Source organism: Panthera tigris, chromosome B2, assembly GCF_018350195.1.
Source record: "Panthera tigris isolate Pti1 chromosome B2, P.tigris_Pti1_mat1.1, whole genome shotgun sequence".
Classification (NCBI taxonomy): domain Eukaryota; kingdom Metazoa; phylum Chordata; class Mammalia; order Carnivora; family Felidae; genus Panthera; species Panthera tigris.
Window position 1 is genome coordinate 98,275,631 of NC_056664.1, and position 15,163 is coordinate 98,290,793.

General features: G+C 39.7%; 1 protein-coding gene across 8 annotated transcripts in view; it reads left to right on the forward strand.

Moving 5' to 3' along the window:
* The window catches only part of FIG4 (FIG4 phosphoinositide 5-phosphatase), a 130,505-nt gene that overhangs the window by 48,492 nt on the left and 66,850 nt on the right, over window positions 1–15,163 (forward strand). For 7 of the 8 annotated variants that reach the window (XM_042986968.1, XM_042986967.1, XM_042986965.1 and 4 more), the window contains 5 exons: window positions 1,035–1,168; window positions 3,116–3,232; window positions 5,553–5,598; window positions 6,262–6,410; window positions 7,346–7,512. In XM_042986968.1, the coding sequence (XP_042842902.1) occupies window positions 1,035–1,168; window positions 3,116–3,232; window positions 5,553–5,598; window positions 6,262–6,410; window positions 7,346–7,512 (613 nt within the window). The remainder of the gene's footprint in view (window positions 1–1,034; window positions 1,169–3,115; window positions 3,233–5,552; window positions 5,599–6,261; window positions 6,411–7,345; window positions 7,513–15,163) is intronic. The other variant, XM_042986970.1, reaches the window with a different exon arrangement.

Below are 15,163 nucleotides of genomic sequence, written 5' to 3' on the forward strand. Positions count from 1 at the left end.
CTGTGTTTTATCTCTTTTAAACCTCACATCATCGCTGTAAGGGAGATACTATTGTTACCCCATTTTATAGATGAAGAAATAGAGGCCCTGGAAAGGTGAGAACCTTGCCCAAGGCTATGTGGCTAGCAGGCAGCTGAGCCAGCATTCCAGCCACAGAGCTGTACTGGAACACACTAGCCTCTCTCCTTTTTTAAAAAAAAATTTTTTAATGTTTATTTTTTAAGAGAGAGAGAGAGAGACAGAGATAGAGAGCAAGTGGGAGAGGAACAGAGAGAGAGAGAGAGGGAGACACAGCATCTGAAGCAGGCTCCAGGCTCTGAGCTGTCAGCACAGAGCCTGACGTGGGGCTCGAACCCATGAACCCTGAGATCACGACCTGAGCTGAAGTCGGATGCTTAACCAACTGAGCCACCCAGGCACCCCTGCATTAATGTCTCTTAAATGAGAGGCATGTAATATGTAAGGAGGTACAGCAGGCAGGGAGGCAGAAGGTAAGATTTGGTCCATGAACACCTCTCAACTTCAGTTCAACCACAGTGTTGAAAGGGGAGAAAGTGCCTCGCTTGGCTACCTCACAGGGTGTTTAAGAGTCAAATTTAGAAACACATGTAGGCTGCAAAACACTCTCAGCCAGTTTAGAGATTATGCATCCAGACCTAGTGGATTTCTGTCTTGTCCTTAGCGGGCTGGAGTTCAGGGTTTCGTTCTTCTGGTCCTTGGGGAGTTCTTTTCTGACAGAGTGGGGTGTGGAGGGTGGAGACGAGGCCTGGGAGGGTGAACCGAGCATCTTGGAGCTGCAGGAGGTTATTAAAAAAAAATCTCATCTCCTTGAATTTTTGAAGCTAATTATCTGTTGACTTTAATTCAATGAAGTATTTATTTCTTTGAATTTATATTATTTTTATTTTAGGCTTTTTTCCCCAGTATATTTAAGACTTAGGCTTCTTGCCTTAGCTGAAAAGTAAAAATGTTGAAAGTCTCTTCCTCTGACTTAAGGTAACTAGAACCCTGAAAATGTTTCATTTTTGATAAAGGAACGAGAGAAAAGAAAGCATGAGAGAATTCTGAGTGAAGAACTTGTAGCTGCTGTGACGTACCTCAACCAGTTTTTGCCTCCTGAGCACACCATTATTTATATTCCTTGGGATATGGCCAAGTACACCAAGAGGTGAGTAGATGTCCATATGTTTGGTTCTGATATTTTCCTTTTCTTGTGACATAAAGTAGCCGGAAGCTGCTCTCTATGGTAAAGTGAATGTTCTCTTTTAATTTCCTTCATGAACCCACTGAGGGGCTGTTTTGGTGCTGATGTATAATTTGAGTGCTTAAATTAATTGACCAAACTCTTTTCTTTGCCCACCACCGATACCACCTGCACATTCTCTTTTAAGTAACTAGTCACTTGAGGACATCTCTGCTCCACGCTTTCCCTTACAGCCATTAGTGTCACTGTGCCCTGTTTCATCTTGTCCCCATTTGGTCACCTTCTCAGATACCACTTTTGGCAGATCTGGCTTGTGGATGAACCTGTAGTGACTCCTGACTGTTCATAGGCAATTAACTCTTAGTGTAGTGTGAAAGCCCCATTCCAGAATGTAGTAACTTTTTCTTTATACCCGGGCTGTTCTCTTCCTAGAAGATGAAACTGCATGCCCAGCGCCCAGGGTGGCAGCCAGGGTCCCATTCCTGAGCCTTTTCTTCTGTGGTTTGACCCCCACCTCCCTGGGGTGCATTCCTACCTCTCCTTTACCTGTCAAGGACCTGACTCAAAACTCTGGTCATCCAAGGAACTTTCTTTCCTTAACCTTACGTTGTCCTTTTACTCATTTACTAGGTGTTCATATTAACACTAAGTTTATTCTGAGGTGTTGTTCATTTTTTTAATGTTACCGTATTGTTTTGTACTTTAACTCATTGTACTTTTTTCTAACTCATTTTGTGTAGTTAGATACCCATGCACACACACACACACACACACATACACACACAAACATATGCACACATTTTCCTAGAGTCTAAGACTGATTACAGGTTGGCACCATTTATATTTATTTTCCAGTGTTTTCTTCCCCTGCCACCCGCACTGTGCATTGTATTCTGCTCACATTTTATGAATGCCTATTGACTTCACTGATTTGACTCTTAAGTAGCGAAAGGCTTTAGGAGAAGCTCTCCTGGGGGTGTAATGTGCCAAGATTAAGGCTTGCCAAGAGTTGATACAGGCCCTTCATGTCTCTTGCACCAAATCTTGCTAGTTATTGAACACACATTATATTGCAGAAATTAATTGTTACAATGTTCCTGTTGAATACAAACCGGACATTTTAAAACTTAAATCCCAGGATCCACATAAGAGTGAAAACATATGGTATCTGTCTTTCTCTTTATTTTTAATTAAAAAAAAAAAATTTTTTTTAACGTTTATTTATTTTTGAGACAGAGAGAGACAAAGCATGAACAGGGCAGGGTCAGAGAGACGGAGACACAGAATCTGAAACAGGCTCCAGGGTCTGAGCTGTCAGCACAGAGCCCGACACGGGGCTCGAACTCACAGACCGCGAGATCATGACCTGAGCCAAAGTTGGCCGCTTAACCGACTGAGCCACCCAGGTGCCCCATCTGTCTTTCTCTTTGTGACTCATTTCACTTAGCACAACACTCTCCAGATCCATCCACGTTGCTACAAAAGGCCATATTTCATTCTTTCTCATTGCCAAGTAGTATTCCATTATGTATATAAACCACAATTTCTTTATCCATTCATCAGTTGACAGAAGACCATGGGAGAGGGGAAGAAAAAAAAAAGAGAGGGAGGGAGCCAAACCATAAGAGACTCTTAAAAACTGAGAATAAACTGAGGGTTGATGGGGGGGTGGGAGGGAGGGGGGGGGTGGGAGGGAGGGGAGGGTGGGTGATGGGTATTGAGGAGGGCGCCTGTTGAGATGAGCACTGGGTGTTGTATGGAAACCAATTTGACAATAAATTTCATATTAAAAAAAAAACAAAAACCTTAAATCCCTATCATTACTGTAGACTTTATTTGCTTCTGATGCAAAGATAAGTATACATTAGACTTGTCTCTTCTCACTTTTCTCATTCTTCCTTCTCTCCTCAGCAAGCTGTGTAATGTTCTTGATCGACTGAATGTGATTGCAGAAAGTGTGGTGAAGAAAACTGGGTTCTTTGTAAACCGCCCTGATTCTTACTGTAGCATTTTGCGGCCAGATGAAAAGTATGTATGGTATAAAAACTTAAATCAAGAATTTTGCTCTTGTGGATAAAAATATTGTAAATATGAGCCGTTTGTATTACTTGAAAGATGGATGAATTTATTTCTTTGGGGAGACAAGACAAGCTACTCATGTGATTGTGGAATGAACTTTCACTATCGGCATGGGATTTCCTCTGGCAGTTGTATAGACTTCTGATGGAAGCCACAGAATGTCTCTTATTCATGGAATAAACATTACATCAGATGTTTCTGCCAAGTAAAATTTTCTGCAATGAATTCTATTTTTCAGCATTAAGGGCAGGAATTTTTTTCCATAGACTAAATACATTTATGAAATGTAAATTTTTTCCTATGACATTTTTATGAAAATCATGTTTATCACTGTATTATAGTTATTGTTCACAAACCTTTCTTCATTACTACTTTGTGAGCTTCTTCAGATCAAGGATCCTGTTTTATGTGTCTTTTAATGAACTAATGTTATACCTTCCCAGCATTTTATTTTCAGCTAACAAAGTTAATTATAATGGAAAAAACCAAAAAACCGCACAGAGCAAAAACCAACTGTCGTGTGTATATCTTTAGAAATCATCCTTTTCTGGGGTGCCTGGGTGGCTCAGTCAGTTAGGTGTCCAACTTTGGCTTAAGTCATGATCTCACAGTTCGTGAGTGAGTTCGAACCCCATGTTGGGCTCTGTGCTGACAGCTCAGATCCTGCAGCCTACTTCCAATTCTGTGTGTGTGTGTCTCTCTCTCTGTCCCTCCCCGGTCACACTCTGTCTCTCTGTCTCTGTCTTTCTCTCCCTCAAAAATAAATAGACAAAAAAATAATAAAAGAAAGCATCCTTTTTTTACAGTTTGAATTTTGGGATATCTGTGATGGTGGTCCTCAAGACCATCCCCAGGATCCTTGATTCATAAGGAAATGTCAAAGCATTCAGCATATTGTTGTACTCATGGCTGTGATTTATTAACGTCAAAGGATACAAAGCAAAATTCGCAAAGGGAAAAGGCATATGTGGCAAAGTCCGGAGGAAATAGGTGAAACTTTCAAAGTTCTCTCTTAATGGAGTCACACAGAACATGCTTAACTCCCCCTGCAACCTGTTGTCACAGCATGTGTGAAATGTTGCCAATCAGAGAAGATTATTAAATACTCAGCGCCAGGGTGTTTTATTGGAGGCTGGTCCCCTAGACGGCTCTGCTTGACACATACCAAAATTCCTGACTCCCGTAAGGAAAGAGGTTGTTCAGCAAAACCATATTGTCTCTACAGACAGTTTAGGTACAGTGAGGCACTCTTGTCTGTCGGGGAATGGGAACACAAGTTCCCAGATGCCAGCCAAGGACCAACTGTGTTAGCAGGCCTTTCTGAGGAAAGCAGTCAGACCTGTTAACTCTTTTCTGTACTGCACCTTCTTTTAAATAATTAAAATATCTTGGGGGTTCCCCGGGTGGCTCAGTTGGTGAAATGTCCGACTCTTGGTTTTGACTCAGGTTACAATCTCATGGTTTCATGAGTTTTAGCCCCAGGTCCAGGCTCAACAGTATAGAGCCTGCTTGGGATTCTCTCTCTCTACCTCTCTCTCTCTGCCCCTCCCCCGGTCACACTGTCTCTGTCTCTCTCAAACTTAAATTTTTTTTTTTAATAATTAAAAATAATAATTAAAATTAATAAATTTTTAAATTAAAATTTAATTCTTAAGAAATTAAAATGTTTTAAATAATTATAATATTTTAAATAATTAAAATAAAATAGCAATTTCATTATATAGTACTTAGAACATACCCCCAGGCATTCATTAGCACATGGAGAAAATAAGAAGGAGGGAAAATAATAAGGAAGTCTGCAAAAACAACCAAAGGTATGCAACAAAACTCCATGAAATAAAGCTAGAGGAGGTGGAGAATCTTAACACTGAGGGAAGGAGGATAAGGCTTGGAAGATTTTATTAGAAAGATCCCCTGCAATTACTATTCGTGTCTGTAGAGACCAAAGAGGAAATAGGCTTAAATTAATGCAACAGGGATTTTGGTTGAACATGGGTGATAAATGCCTGAGTTGTGCGACACTGGGGCAAGTTAAGTTGCTTCTTTCCTGGGTTTCCCTGGGTTCTCCGTGAGGAGGGAGAGCAGGGATAGCATTCCATCTTGGTTATTTGCATATTCACTTACCAGAAAGAATGAAAGTAAGCAGAATCAGCTGGTCATTCTGGTGCATTCAGCCCTATTACTTTGATTCTTTATAAAGAGCTAGTACCAAAAATGAATATAGATTATGCTATTAAAATTTTTTTAAAGCATCTATTTTTAAACACAGGTGGAATGAACTAGGAGGATGTGTGATTCCCACTGGTCGCCTGCAGGTATAGATATTATATTAATAGTGAATAGAATCTGTATTCGCAGTGCATGATGTTTTCTGAAAGTAGTTGTGGAGAGAGATATACTTCTTATTTAATGCAAAATTATTAATCAGGATTTTTAAAAGCCTTACTGCTAGTGTTTAACTCTTACAAATGATGTGAAACTAAAATAATAATGGCCTGTGGATTTTTTCTTAAACATTATAATTTTTATTATTGGAAATTGAAACATAAACAAATGGGAAAAGAATAAATTCGAATCACTTTGGAAAATGACCCAGATACAATCACCATATATATTAATCATGCTTTAATAAAAATAAGGCCCCAACCACTGAATATTTGGTTTCTACAATAAAAGATCTATCATGGAAAAAGCAACATATTTTACTAATCGGTACATGTGGAAAATGTTAGTTATCTGTTTTATCTTAAACTCAAAAAGAAAATTCAAATATAGACTAGAAGGTATAACAATGCCATTGCAGCAATATTAAGTGAGCAGCAAATGTAACCTTTTATAATGTTCTTCATTATTTGTGCAGGAATAATACCCTGCCTACAGCTTTTCTTCTGCTTTTTAAGAAAAGAAATCTAAAGTGGGATAGAAGCAGTTTTGGTCACTGAATAATGGTTGGAAAGTCTTAAGGTATTTCTCTTTAGACTGGTGTTCTTCGAACCAACTGTGTGGACTGTTTAGACCGCACCAACACGGCACAGTTTATGGTGGGAAAATGTGCTTTGGCTTATCAGCTGTACTCCTTGGGACTGATCGACAAGCCTAATCTACAGTTTGATACAGATGCAGTTAGGTAAATCTTCTTTTCTGCCTTTTGACTGCTGGTAATGACAGAAAGCAAAACTGGTTAGTAATAAGGAATTCTATGGACTCGTTTCTTCATTTAGCTTCTCAAAAATTATGTTGCTAAAACTATTCAAATTAATTCTGTAATAAATACTTTTATTAAAGACCTGTGTGTTATTGCCATGGTTTTTATTTTTTGTTGGTGTTAATTATTAGTAAACACTATGCTCTTTAGATAAGTCCAAAGTGCTTTAGATAAATACAGACTAGTGGTTTTAAAAAAAAATAAATTCAGACTGCATTAGAAAGAAAAAGTAATGTGACTTCGTACATTTGGAATTAAAAATATAAGGCATATAAAAGATTGATTCTTCATTAAGGATTACTGTGTCTTCATTGCTCATTGGATCCATGGCACTGCGTGAAGTGCTGTTTCTTGAAAATACAATGATGGTTGTTATTGGTCATCTGATGGAGTCATAAAGGCTCTGTTGAGCAAAGAGATCAGCTTCCAAATGGCCAAATCCACAGATACCGCTGCACTGAAAATCTTAACAGGCACGTGAAGAAATACGAGTTTCAAACGTGTTTTTAGGAAAGAATATGGTTTGTCTGTCCCAGAAAGGCAGAAAATTCTGTTGTGGGAGATAAATTGATCTGAAAAATCAATTAGAAAGATGAAAAATGTTAGAAGTCTTTCAATAAGGTTAGAACCACCGTGGTCTGGCTTTGGTGGGTTACGTTTTTGGTGCCCTTACTTCCTTTTCAGTGTTTTCTTTGATTTTGTTACTTTTTAGATTATTACTATAGTGTATATTTTGCACGTACATTTATCATCAAGAGTCTACTTGAAAGGCTTTTAGGAATTCAAAGGTGGCTAAGTGAAGAGCGTGTGTAACACTTTCGGTAAAATTTTTTAATGTTTGTTTTTCTTTGGTTTAGGTTATTTGAGGAACTCTATGAAGATCATGGGGATACCCTGTCCCTTCAGTATGGTGGTTCTCAACTTGTTCACCGTGTCAAAACCTACAGAAAGATAGCACCATGGACCCAGCATTCAAAAGACATCATGCAGACCCTGTCTAGATATTATAGCAATGCTTTTTCAGGTAATTCTGGAATAATAAGCATTTCTACAACTTTACCTGATGTGCATTTTTCTTCTTATGCATTTTCCTTTTTTAAGCAATCTGGCTAAGTGAAATCAAAATTAAATATTTTGAAAGTTTAAATAAAATAGAATCTCACTTTGAAGGTGCTCAACAACAGATTTGTTGTCTCACAGTTCTGGAGGCTAGAAGTCCAAAATCAGGGTATGAGCAGGGCCGTGCTCCTTCTCCCTGGAAGCTCCAGGGGAGAATCCTAACTTGCTTCTTAGCTTCTGATGATTGCTGGTGATCCGTGGCTTGCAAGTACGGCACTTTAATTTCTGCCTCTGACATTGCCTGGCATTTTCCCCTTGTGTCTGTGTCTTCATGGCACTTTCCCTGTGAGTCCCTCTCTTCTTGTAGGGACACTAGTCATAGTGGATTATGGGCTGCCCTATTCTAGAGTGACTGCGTGTTTTTTTTTTTAAAAATTTTTAATGTTTATTTTTGAGAGAGAGACAGAGTGTGAGTGGGGGAGGGGCAGAGAGAGAGGGAGACACAGAATCCAAAGCAGGCTCCAGGCTCTGAGCTGTCAGCACAGAGCCCCACGCGGGGCTCGAACTCACAAGCCATGAGATCATGACCTGAGCCAACGAAGGTCACTTAACCAACTGAGCCACCTAGGTGCCCCTAGAGTGACTGCATCTTAACTGGATCATATCTGCAGACTCAACTTCCAAATAAGGTCACATTCACAGGTCCCAGGGCTTACGGCTTTACCATATCTTTTGGGGGGACACAGTTCAACCTGTAACACTTGTGTAAGTAGTGTGCCAATATGTTCCTATCTCTCTGGGGGTGGGTTACCATGGAAAAGGTTGAAAACTGTTCTGATGGAAAGGGAGCATCCACTCTTCTGTACTCTGTTATCATTGTCCCTATAATGGGAATGATTATTGATATATAAGGACCAAGTAAAGTGTTTTTTAATAAGACTGGGGGACAGAGAGAATGAATGTGTAGCTGTACATTATTTAAAAAGCAAGGAGTACTATTAAAAGATAGAAAATGGTCGTGGAAAGATAAGACAAAATTGTCCACAACTGTGAGAAGAACTACTATGAAAGCAATTATTTTATGAATAATGTGGCTAAAACAGACTTTATTTTGAGAAGCATGGTGTCGTTGGGGTGTACAACTTATTTTAAAAATACAGTGGATATTATGTTAGGACAATATATTTATAGAACCATTCTCTTTAAAGCACTCAAGATAACTTTACAAAACTTAACTTCCTTACGTTATTCCTCTGGGGTGGGCAGGAAGATGCTTGAAATTAAGTTGTTAGGAATTTTTTTCCTCTCATTACCAAAAAAATTTATGTAGACAGACAAACAGCAAATTAAGTCAAAAGATAAGCTATGGAGAATTTTGAAACCTACCATCAAATGCTAATTTCCTTTAGATATAAAGAGCCAGTATTTCCTTTAGATGTAATAAGCCAAAATAAAGAGACCAACAGTTTAAGAGAAAAAAATAGGCAAATGAAATGTACAGTTCGTAGGGAAAAAAATGCAATGGATTCCAAACATATGAAAGAAAGCTCAACTTCACTATCTTGGCTATTGTATGTGATGCTCCAGTGAACATAGGGGTGCGTCTTTTTGAATCAGTGTTTTTGTTTTCTTTGAATAAATACCTAGAAGTGGAATTGCCAAATCATATGGTAGTTCTTGTTTTAATTTGCTGAGGAACCTTTGCACTGTTTTCCACAGTGGCTGCACCATTTTACATTCACACTAACAGTGCACAAGGATTCCCTTTTCTCTGATTCCTGGCCAACACTTGTTACTTGTTGTCTTTTTGATATAGCCATTCTGACAGATGTGAAGTGATGTTTCATTGTGGTTTTGATTTTCATTCCCTAGTGATTCGTGATGTTGAGTATCTTTTCATGTGTCTCTTGGCCATCTATATGCCTTCTTTGGAGAAGTTTCTCTTCAGGTCCTCTGCCCATTTTTTAATCAGTTTTTTTTTTCAGTTTATTTATTTATTTTGAGAGATAGAGAACAAGTGGAGTAGGCGCAGAGAGAGAGATGGGGAAGGAGGGTGGAGAGAGAGAATCCCAAGCAGGCTCCACGCTGTCAGCACAGAGCCCAGTGTGGGGTTCAGACTCACAAACCATGAGATCATGACCTGAGCTGAGATCAAAGAGTTGGGCACTTAACCGACTGAGCCACCCAGGTGCCCCAATTGTTTGTTTGTTTTTAATCAATTGTTTTGTTTTTTTTATATTGAACTGTGTGAGTTCTTTATATATTTTGAATATTATCCCCTTATTGGGTATATCATTTGCAGATATCTTCTCCCATTCAGTAGATTATCTTTTCATTTGTTGATGGTTTCCTTCACTGTGCAAAAGCTTTTTAGTTTGATGTAGTCCCATTTGTTTATTTGTTGCCCTAGGTTGTTAGGAATTTTATTGTTAGTTTGTGTAGACAGATTGATGCTATATGGGCAACCCACCTGAGTCTCTTTCAGGCTCATTTTAAAAATTGTTCTGAAGCTTCACATATTAGCATGCTCTGAGCTTTGTCTTTAAGAAGTACCTTTGGTTTCCAACATAGCTGGTTACATCAGCAGTTGGAGGATGCCAATAAGGAAAGAAGAGATACCTAGATACTCCCTTCAGGTGTTAGGAAGAGCTTTATAATTATAACTGTCTGAAGGACCTTGTTAAGCTCCTTCTAAATTTTTTTTTTTTTTTTTTTTTTTTTTTTACATTTACTTTGGTAAGCTGAATTTTTTCGCTGAAGCTTGTTGAATTTAAATCCTATTATAAGAGGGTGGGTGGCTCAGTCAGTTAAGTGGCCGGTGAAATGGTTAAGCTGCCTGTTTAATGTCCAACTCTTGATTTCACCCCAGGTCATAATCTCACAGTTGTGGGATTGAGTCCCATGTCAGGTTCTGTGCTGGGCATGGAGCCTACTTGAGATTTTCTACCTCCCTCTCCCTCTGCCCCTCCCCCACTTGCGTGCATGTACTCTCTCTCTCCCCCAAAAGAAAAATAAATAAAATAAATCCTATTATAAGAAAGAAAGAGAAGATATATGATACCTTCAGCAGTTAACAGATCTGTACACATGCATAAATACATACAGACAGGCACACACGTGTAATTTATAATTATTGTGTGTGTATGTATGTGTGTGCATGCATGCATAGGGGAGAATCAGATCCTTCTCAAACAGATTTAAAAAAAAGAAAAGTTCACAAAGTAAAGACCACAAAGCCTACCATACTTGGAAAACACATGGAGATGGCACCACACAGCATTATGATAGTGCTGTAAAGTAGTGGGACAGTTTCTTTCCCTTTCTGCTCACCACTGGAACAGGGGCATACGAGGGAGAACATTTTAGTTTATCAAGACTAGTGAGATAGCCTTCTAAGGTGATCCTTCTGAGGTTTAGAGTGAATAAGCTGTGTTTGGCTATAGCAGGAAGAAGATACTTAGCAATAATTTTTGTTTTAATAACATTTTAAATAACAATAACTATTCACCTTTCCTGCAACCAAAGCAGTTAAACTTGGCAGAAGAAAAAGTTGCAACTAAGTACTCTCAGTTTAACCCCTCTGTCATGCTTTGAATCCCATCCCTTCATGCTTTCCCTGTAGCTTTCATTGCTGCACATAATCCGTTTCCCCCTCTCTACTGCTTCATTTCCATTAGCACGAAAGCACTCCTTGGTATTTTCCTTTTGACTTTTCCTTCCATCCTCAGTCCACAGTCCTTTTCCTTTGCATTCCTAAGCAAAACCTCTCTAGTTATCTGCCTGCCTGTTTCCTCCTGTATCCTGTTCTCTCTACCTGTTCCACTGGGCATCCTCTCTATCATGCCACTGAACCTGTACTTTTCAGAATCACCAGGAGTCTCCATATTGCCAAGCCAATGGTCACTTTTCTGCCTTTATCTTATGGGGCCTGTCACCAGCTTTGCTCACAGTTGACCAGTCCCTCTTTCTTGAAACTCACCTGTGTAATATCTCACTGAGTCTCCCTATTGATGTCTCCTGCCCCATTTCTAAACCCTCTTCTTTTCTTTCTGCACTTTTACCTTAGGGGCATCTCATTCAGCTCTTAAGTACCATGCATTTGACACTCACCTTTGTATCTCTAACCTTTGACTCCTCTGTTGAGTCCCAGACTTGTTTATCTAAAAGCTGACCTAGCTAACATCTCTTCTTGAATGTTGTATGAAGTTTCTGTAGGTTCTGTAACAAATTACCATAAAATTAGTGCCTTAAAACAACACCCATTTATTATCTCATAGTTTCTGTGGGCCAGAAGTCTGGGCACAGAATTACTCAGCTGTGTTATCCACCTAGGGTGTCACAAGGCTGAAGTAAAAATGAAGGTGATGAAGTCAAATGAAGCCAAGATTCAGTCAGTGTCGGGAACCTGGGCTCTTACCTGGAGGCTTCCACGTTCATCCAGGTTGATGGCAGAATCCCATGAAGTTAAAGGACTGACGTCCCTGTGTCCTTGCTGGCTGTTGGCTGGGGTCATTCTCAGCTCCCAAAGGCTCCTTGCCTTCCTTGACTTGTGGCCTACTCCGTCTTCAGAGCTAGCAACCATACACTGAATCCTTCTTGTGCTTCTAATCTTTCTGCCTTCCTTTCTACTCTCCTTTTCTGCCTTTGAAGGATTTTTGTGATTACAGTGGACCCACCCATGTACAATACAGGATAGTTGCCCTATCTTGAAGTCAATGATTAGTAACCTCAGTTACATCTGCAAAGTCCCCTTTGCCATGTGATATAAAATATTTATGTGTGTGACACTAGAGAGAAAAAGGTCTTGTGGGCCAGATTTCTTACTACCATGGATATCTTTTTAAAAATTAATTATTTATTTATCATTTAAATTTTAGTTAACATACAGTGCAGATATTGGTTTCAGGAGTAGAATTCAGTGATTCATCACTTACATACAACACCCAGTGCTCATCCCAGCAAGTGCCCTCCTTAATACCCATTATCCATCTAGCTCATCTCCCACTCATCTCCCTCCATCAACCCTCAGTTCGTTCTCTATCATTAAGAGTCTCTTGTGGTTTGTTTCCCCTCTGTCCTCTTTTTCCCCCTTCCTATATGTTCATCTGTTTTGTTTCTTAAATTCCGCATAGAAGTGAAATCATATGGATTTGTCTTTGACTGACTTATTTCACTTCTCATAATACACTCTAGTTCCATCCACATTGTTGCAAATGGCAAGATTTCATTCTTTTTGATTGCCGAGTAATATTCCATCGTCTACATATACTGCATCTTCTTTTTTTTTTAATTTTTTTTTTTTAATGTTTATTTATTTTTGAGACAGAGAGAGACAGAGCATGAACGGGGGAGGGTCAGAGAGAGAGGGAGACACAGAATCCGAAACAGGCTCCAGGCTCTGAGCCGTCAGCACAGAGCCCGACGCAGGGCTCGAACCCACGGGCCGTGAGATCATGACCTGAGCCGAAGTCGGACGCTTAACCGACTGAGCCACCCAGGCGCCTCTACTGCATCTTCTTTATCCACTCATCAGTTGATAGACATTTGTGTTCTCTCCATAGTTTGGCTATTGTTGATAATGCTGCTATAAATATAAACATTGGGGTGCATGTACCCCTTTGAATATGTATTTTTATCCTGTGGGTAAATAACTAATAGTGCAATTGCTGGGTTATAAGGTAGTTCTACTTTTAATTTTTTGAGGAACCCCCATATTATTCTCTCGAGTAGCTGCACCAGTGTACATTCCCATCAACAGTACAAGAAGGTTTCCTTTTCTCCACATCCTCCCTAATACCTGTTGTTTCTTGTGTTGTTCATTTTAGCCATTCTGATAGGTGTCAGGTGGACTCTCATCATGGTTTTGATTTGTATTTCTCTGATGATGAGCGATGTTGAACATCTTTTCATGTGTCTGTTGGCCCTCTGGATGTCTTCTTTTGAAAAGTGTCTTTTCATGCCTTCTGCCCATTTCTTCATGGGATTATTTGTTTTTGGGGTGTGGAGTTTGATAAGTTCTTTATAGATTTTGGAGACTAGCCCTTTATCCATACGTCATTTGCAAATATCTTCTCCCATTCTGTTGGTTGCCTTTTAGTTTCGTTGATTGTTTCCTTTGCTGTGCAGAGCTTTTTATCTTGAGGAAGTCCTAATAGTTCATTTTTGCTTTGGTGTACCTTGCCTCTGGTGATGTGTCTTGTGAGAAGCTGGTGTGGCCGAGGTCAAAGAGGTTGCTGCGAATGTTCTCCTCTAGGAGTTTGATGGTTTCCTGTCTTACATTTAGGTCTTTCATCCATTTTGAATTTATTTTTGTGTATGTTGTAAGAAAGTGGTCCAGTTTCATTCTTTTTCATGTCGCTGTCCAGTTTTCCCAGCACCATTTGCTGAAGAGACTGTTTTTTTTTCCATTGGAGATTCTTTCCTGCTTTGTTGAAAATTAGTTAACCATGTGTTTGTGGGTCCATTTCTGGGTTCTGTATTCTGTTACATTGATCAATGTATGTGTTTTTGTGCCAGTACCAAAACTGTCTTGATGATTACAGCTTTGTAATACAGCTTGAAGTCCAGAATTGTGATGCCTCCCATTTTGGTTTTCTTTTTCAACATTACTTTGGCTATTTGGGGTCTTTTGTAGTTCCATACAAATTTTAGGATTGCTTGTTCTAGCTCTGTGAAAAATGCACTAACTACCACAGGTATCCAGTAAGAATCTCAAGTGATCATTTTTGAGACTGACTCAAATGTGTTTCTCCACTTGGTTTTTCCACTTCAGCACCCATTGCTCAGTTCAGAAACCTAGGAATCATCCCCGATTCCTTTTATTTTCCTTACTTATCTCCCCCTCCCCCTCCCCCCGCCCCAGCCCCATCTCTAGGCAACTCTCATCTCAACCTCCAGAATATATTGTAAATCCTTCTGCTGTGTTTCATCCTGACTGCTGCCATGCTGGTGCAAGCAGTCTGAACAACTGTTTTAGCTCCTGATCCACCTCCTGCCTCCCTGCTTCTGCCCCTGCTGTAAATAGCAGCCAGAGGGATCTTTTCAAAACTGAAGTCAGACAGTGTCACTTCCCTCTTTAAAATAAAATAAAACTCTCTACTGTAACCTACGAGGCCTTGTGTGACCTGGTGCCTTTTGTCTCTAATTTGGCTGTTTCCCTGGTCCACTGCCCTCCACCCTCTCTGGCCTTCTCTTTATTCCCGGAGCTGCCCAGTTTGTTACCCCAGCAGGCCTTTGTGTCTGTTCTGCTTGAGCACAAAGCCCCCAGAGCTTTGTGTGACCACCTCTTTCTCATTTTTACAGTTCAAATGTGACTTCCTCAGACATTTCAGCCTCTACCCCTGCCCTGACTACCCAATCTAAGTGGCTCTGTCCCCTCCCTTCGCTCCCATATTGCTCTCGTTCAGTGTCTTCATAGAACTTACATCCCTTGAATGTACCTTATACATTATTTACTTGTGTATATTTTTATTTGCCAATTGGAATGTGAACCCCACCTGGAGCCAGAGTATTCTATATTACTGTTTCCCCGGTGTGGAACATATAGGTTCTTGGATGAGTGAATGAATGGTAGTTCTTTTTTTTTAATTATGAAAGTAATTATAGAAAGTACAGAA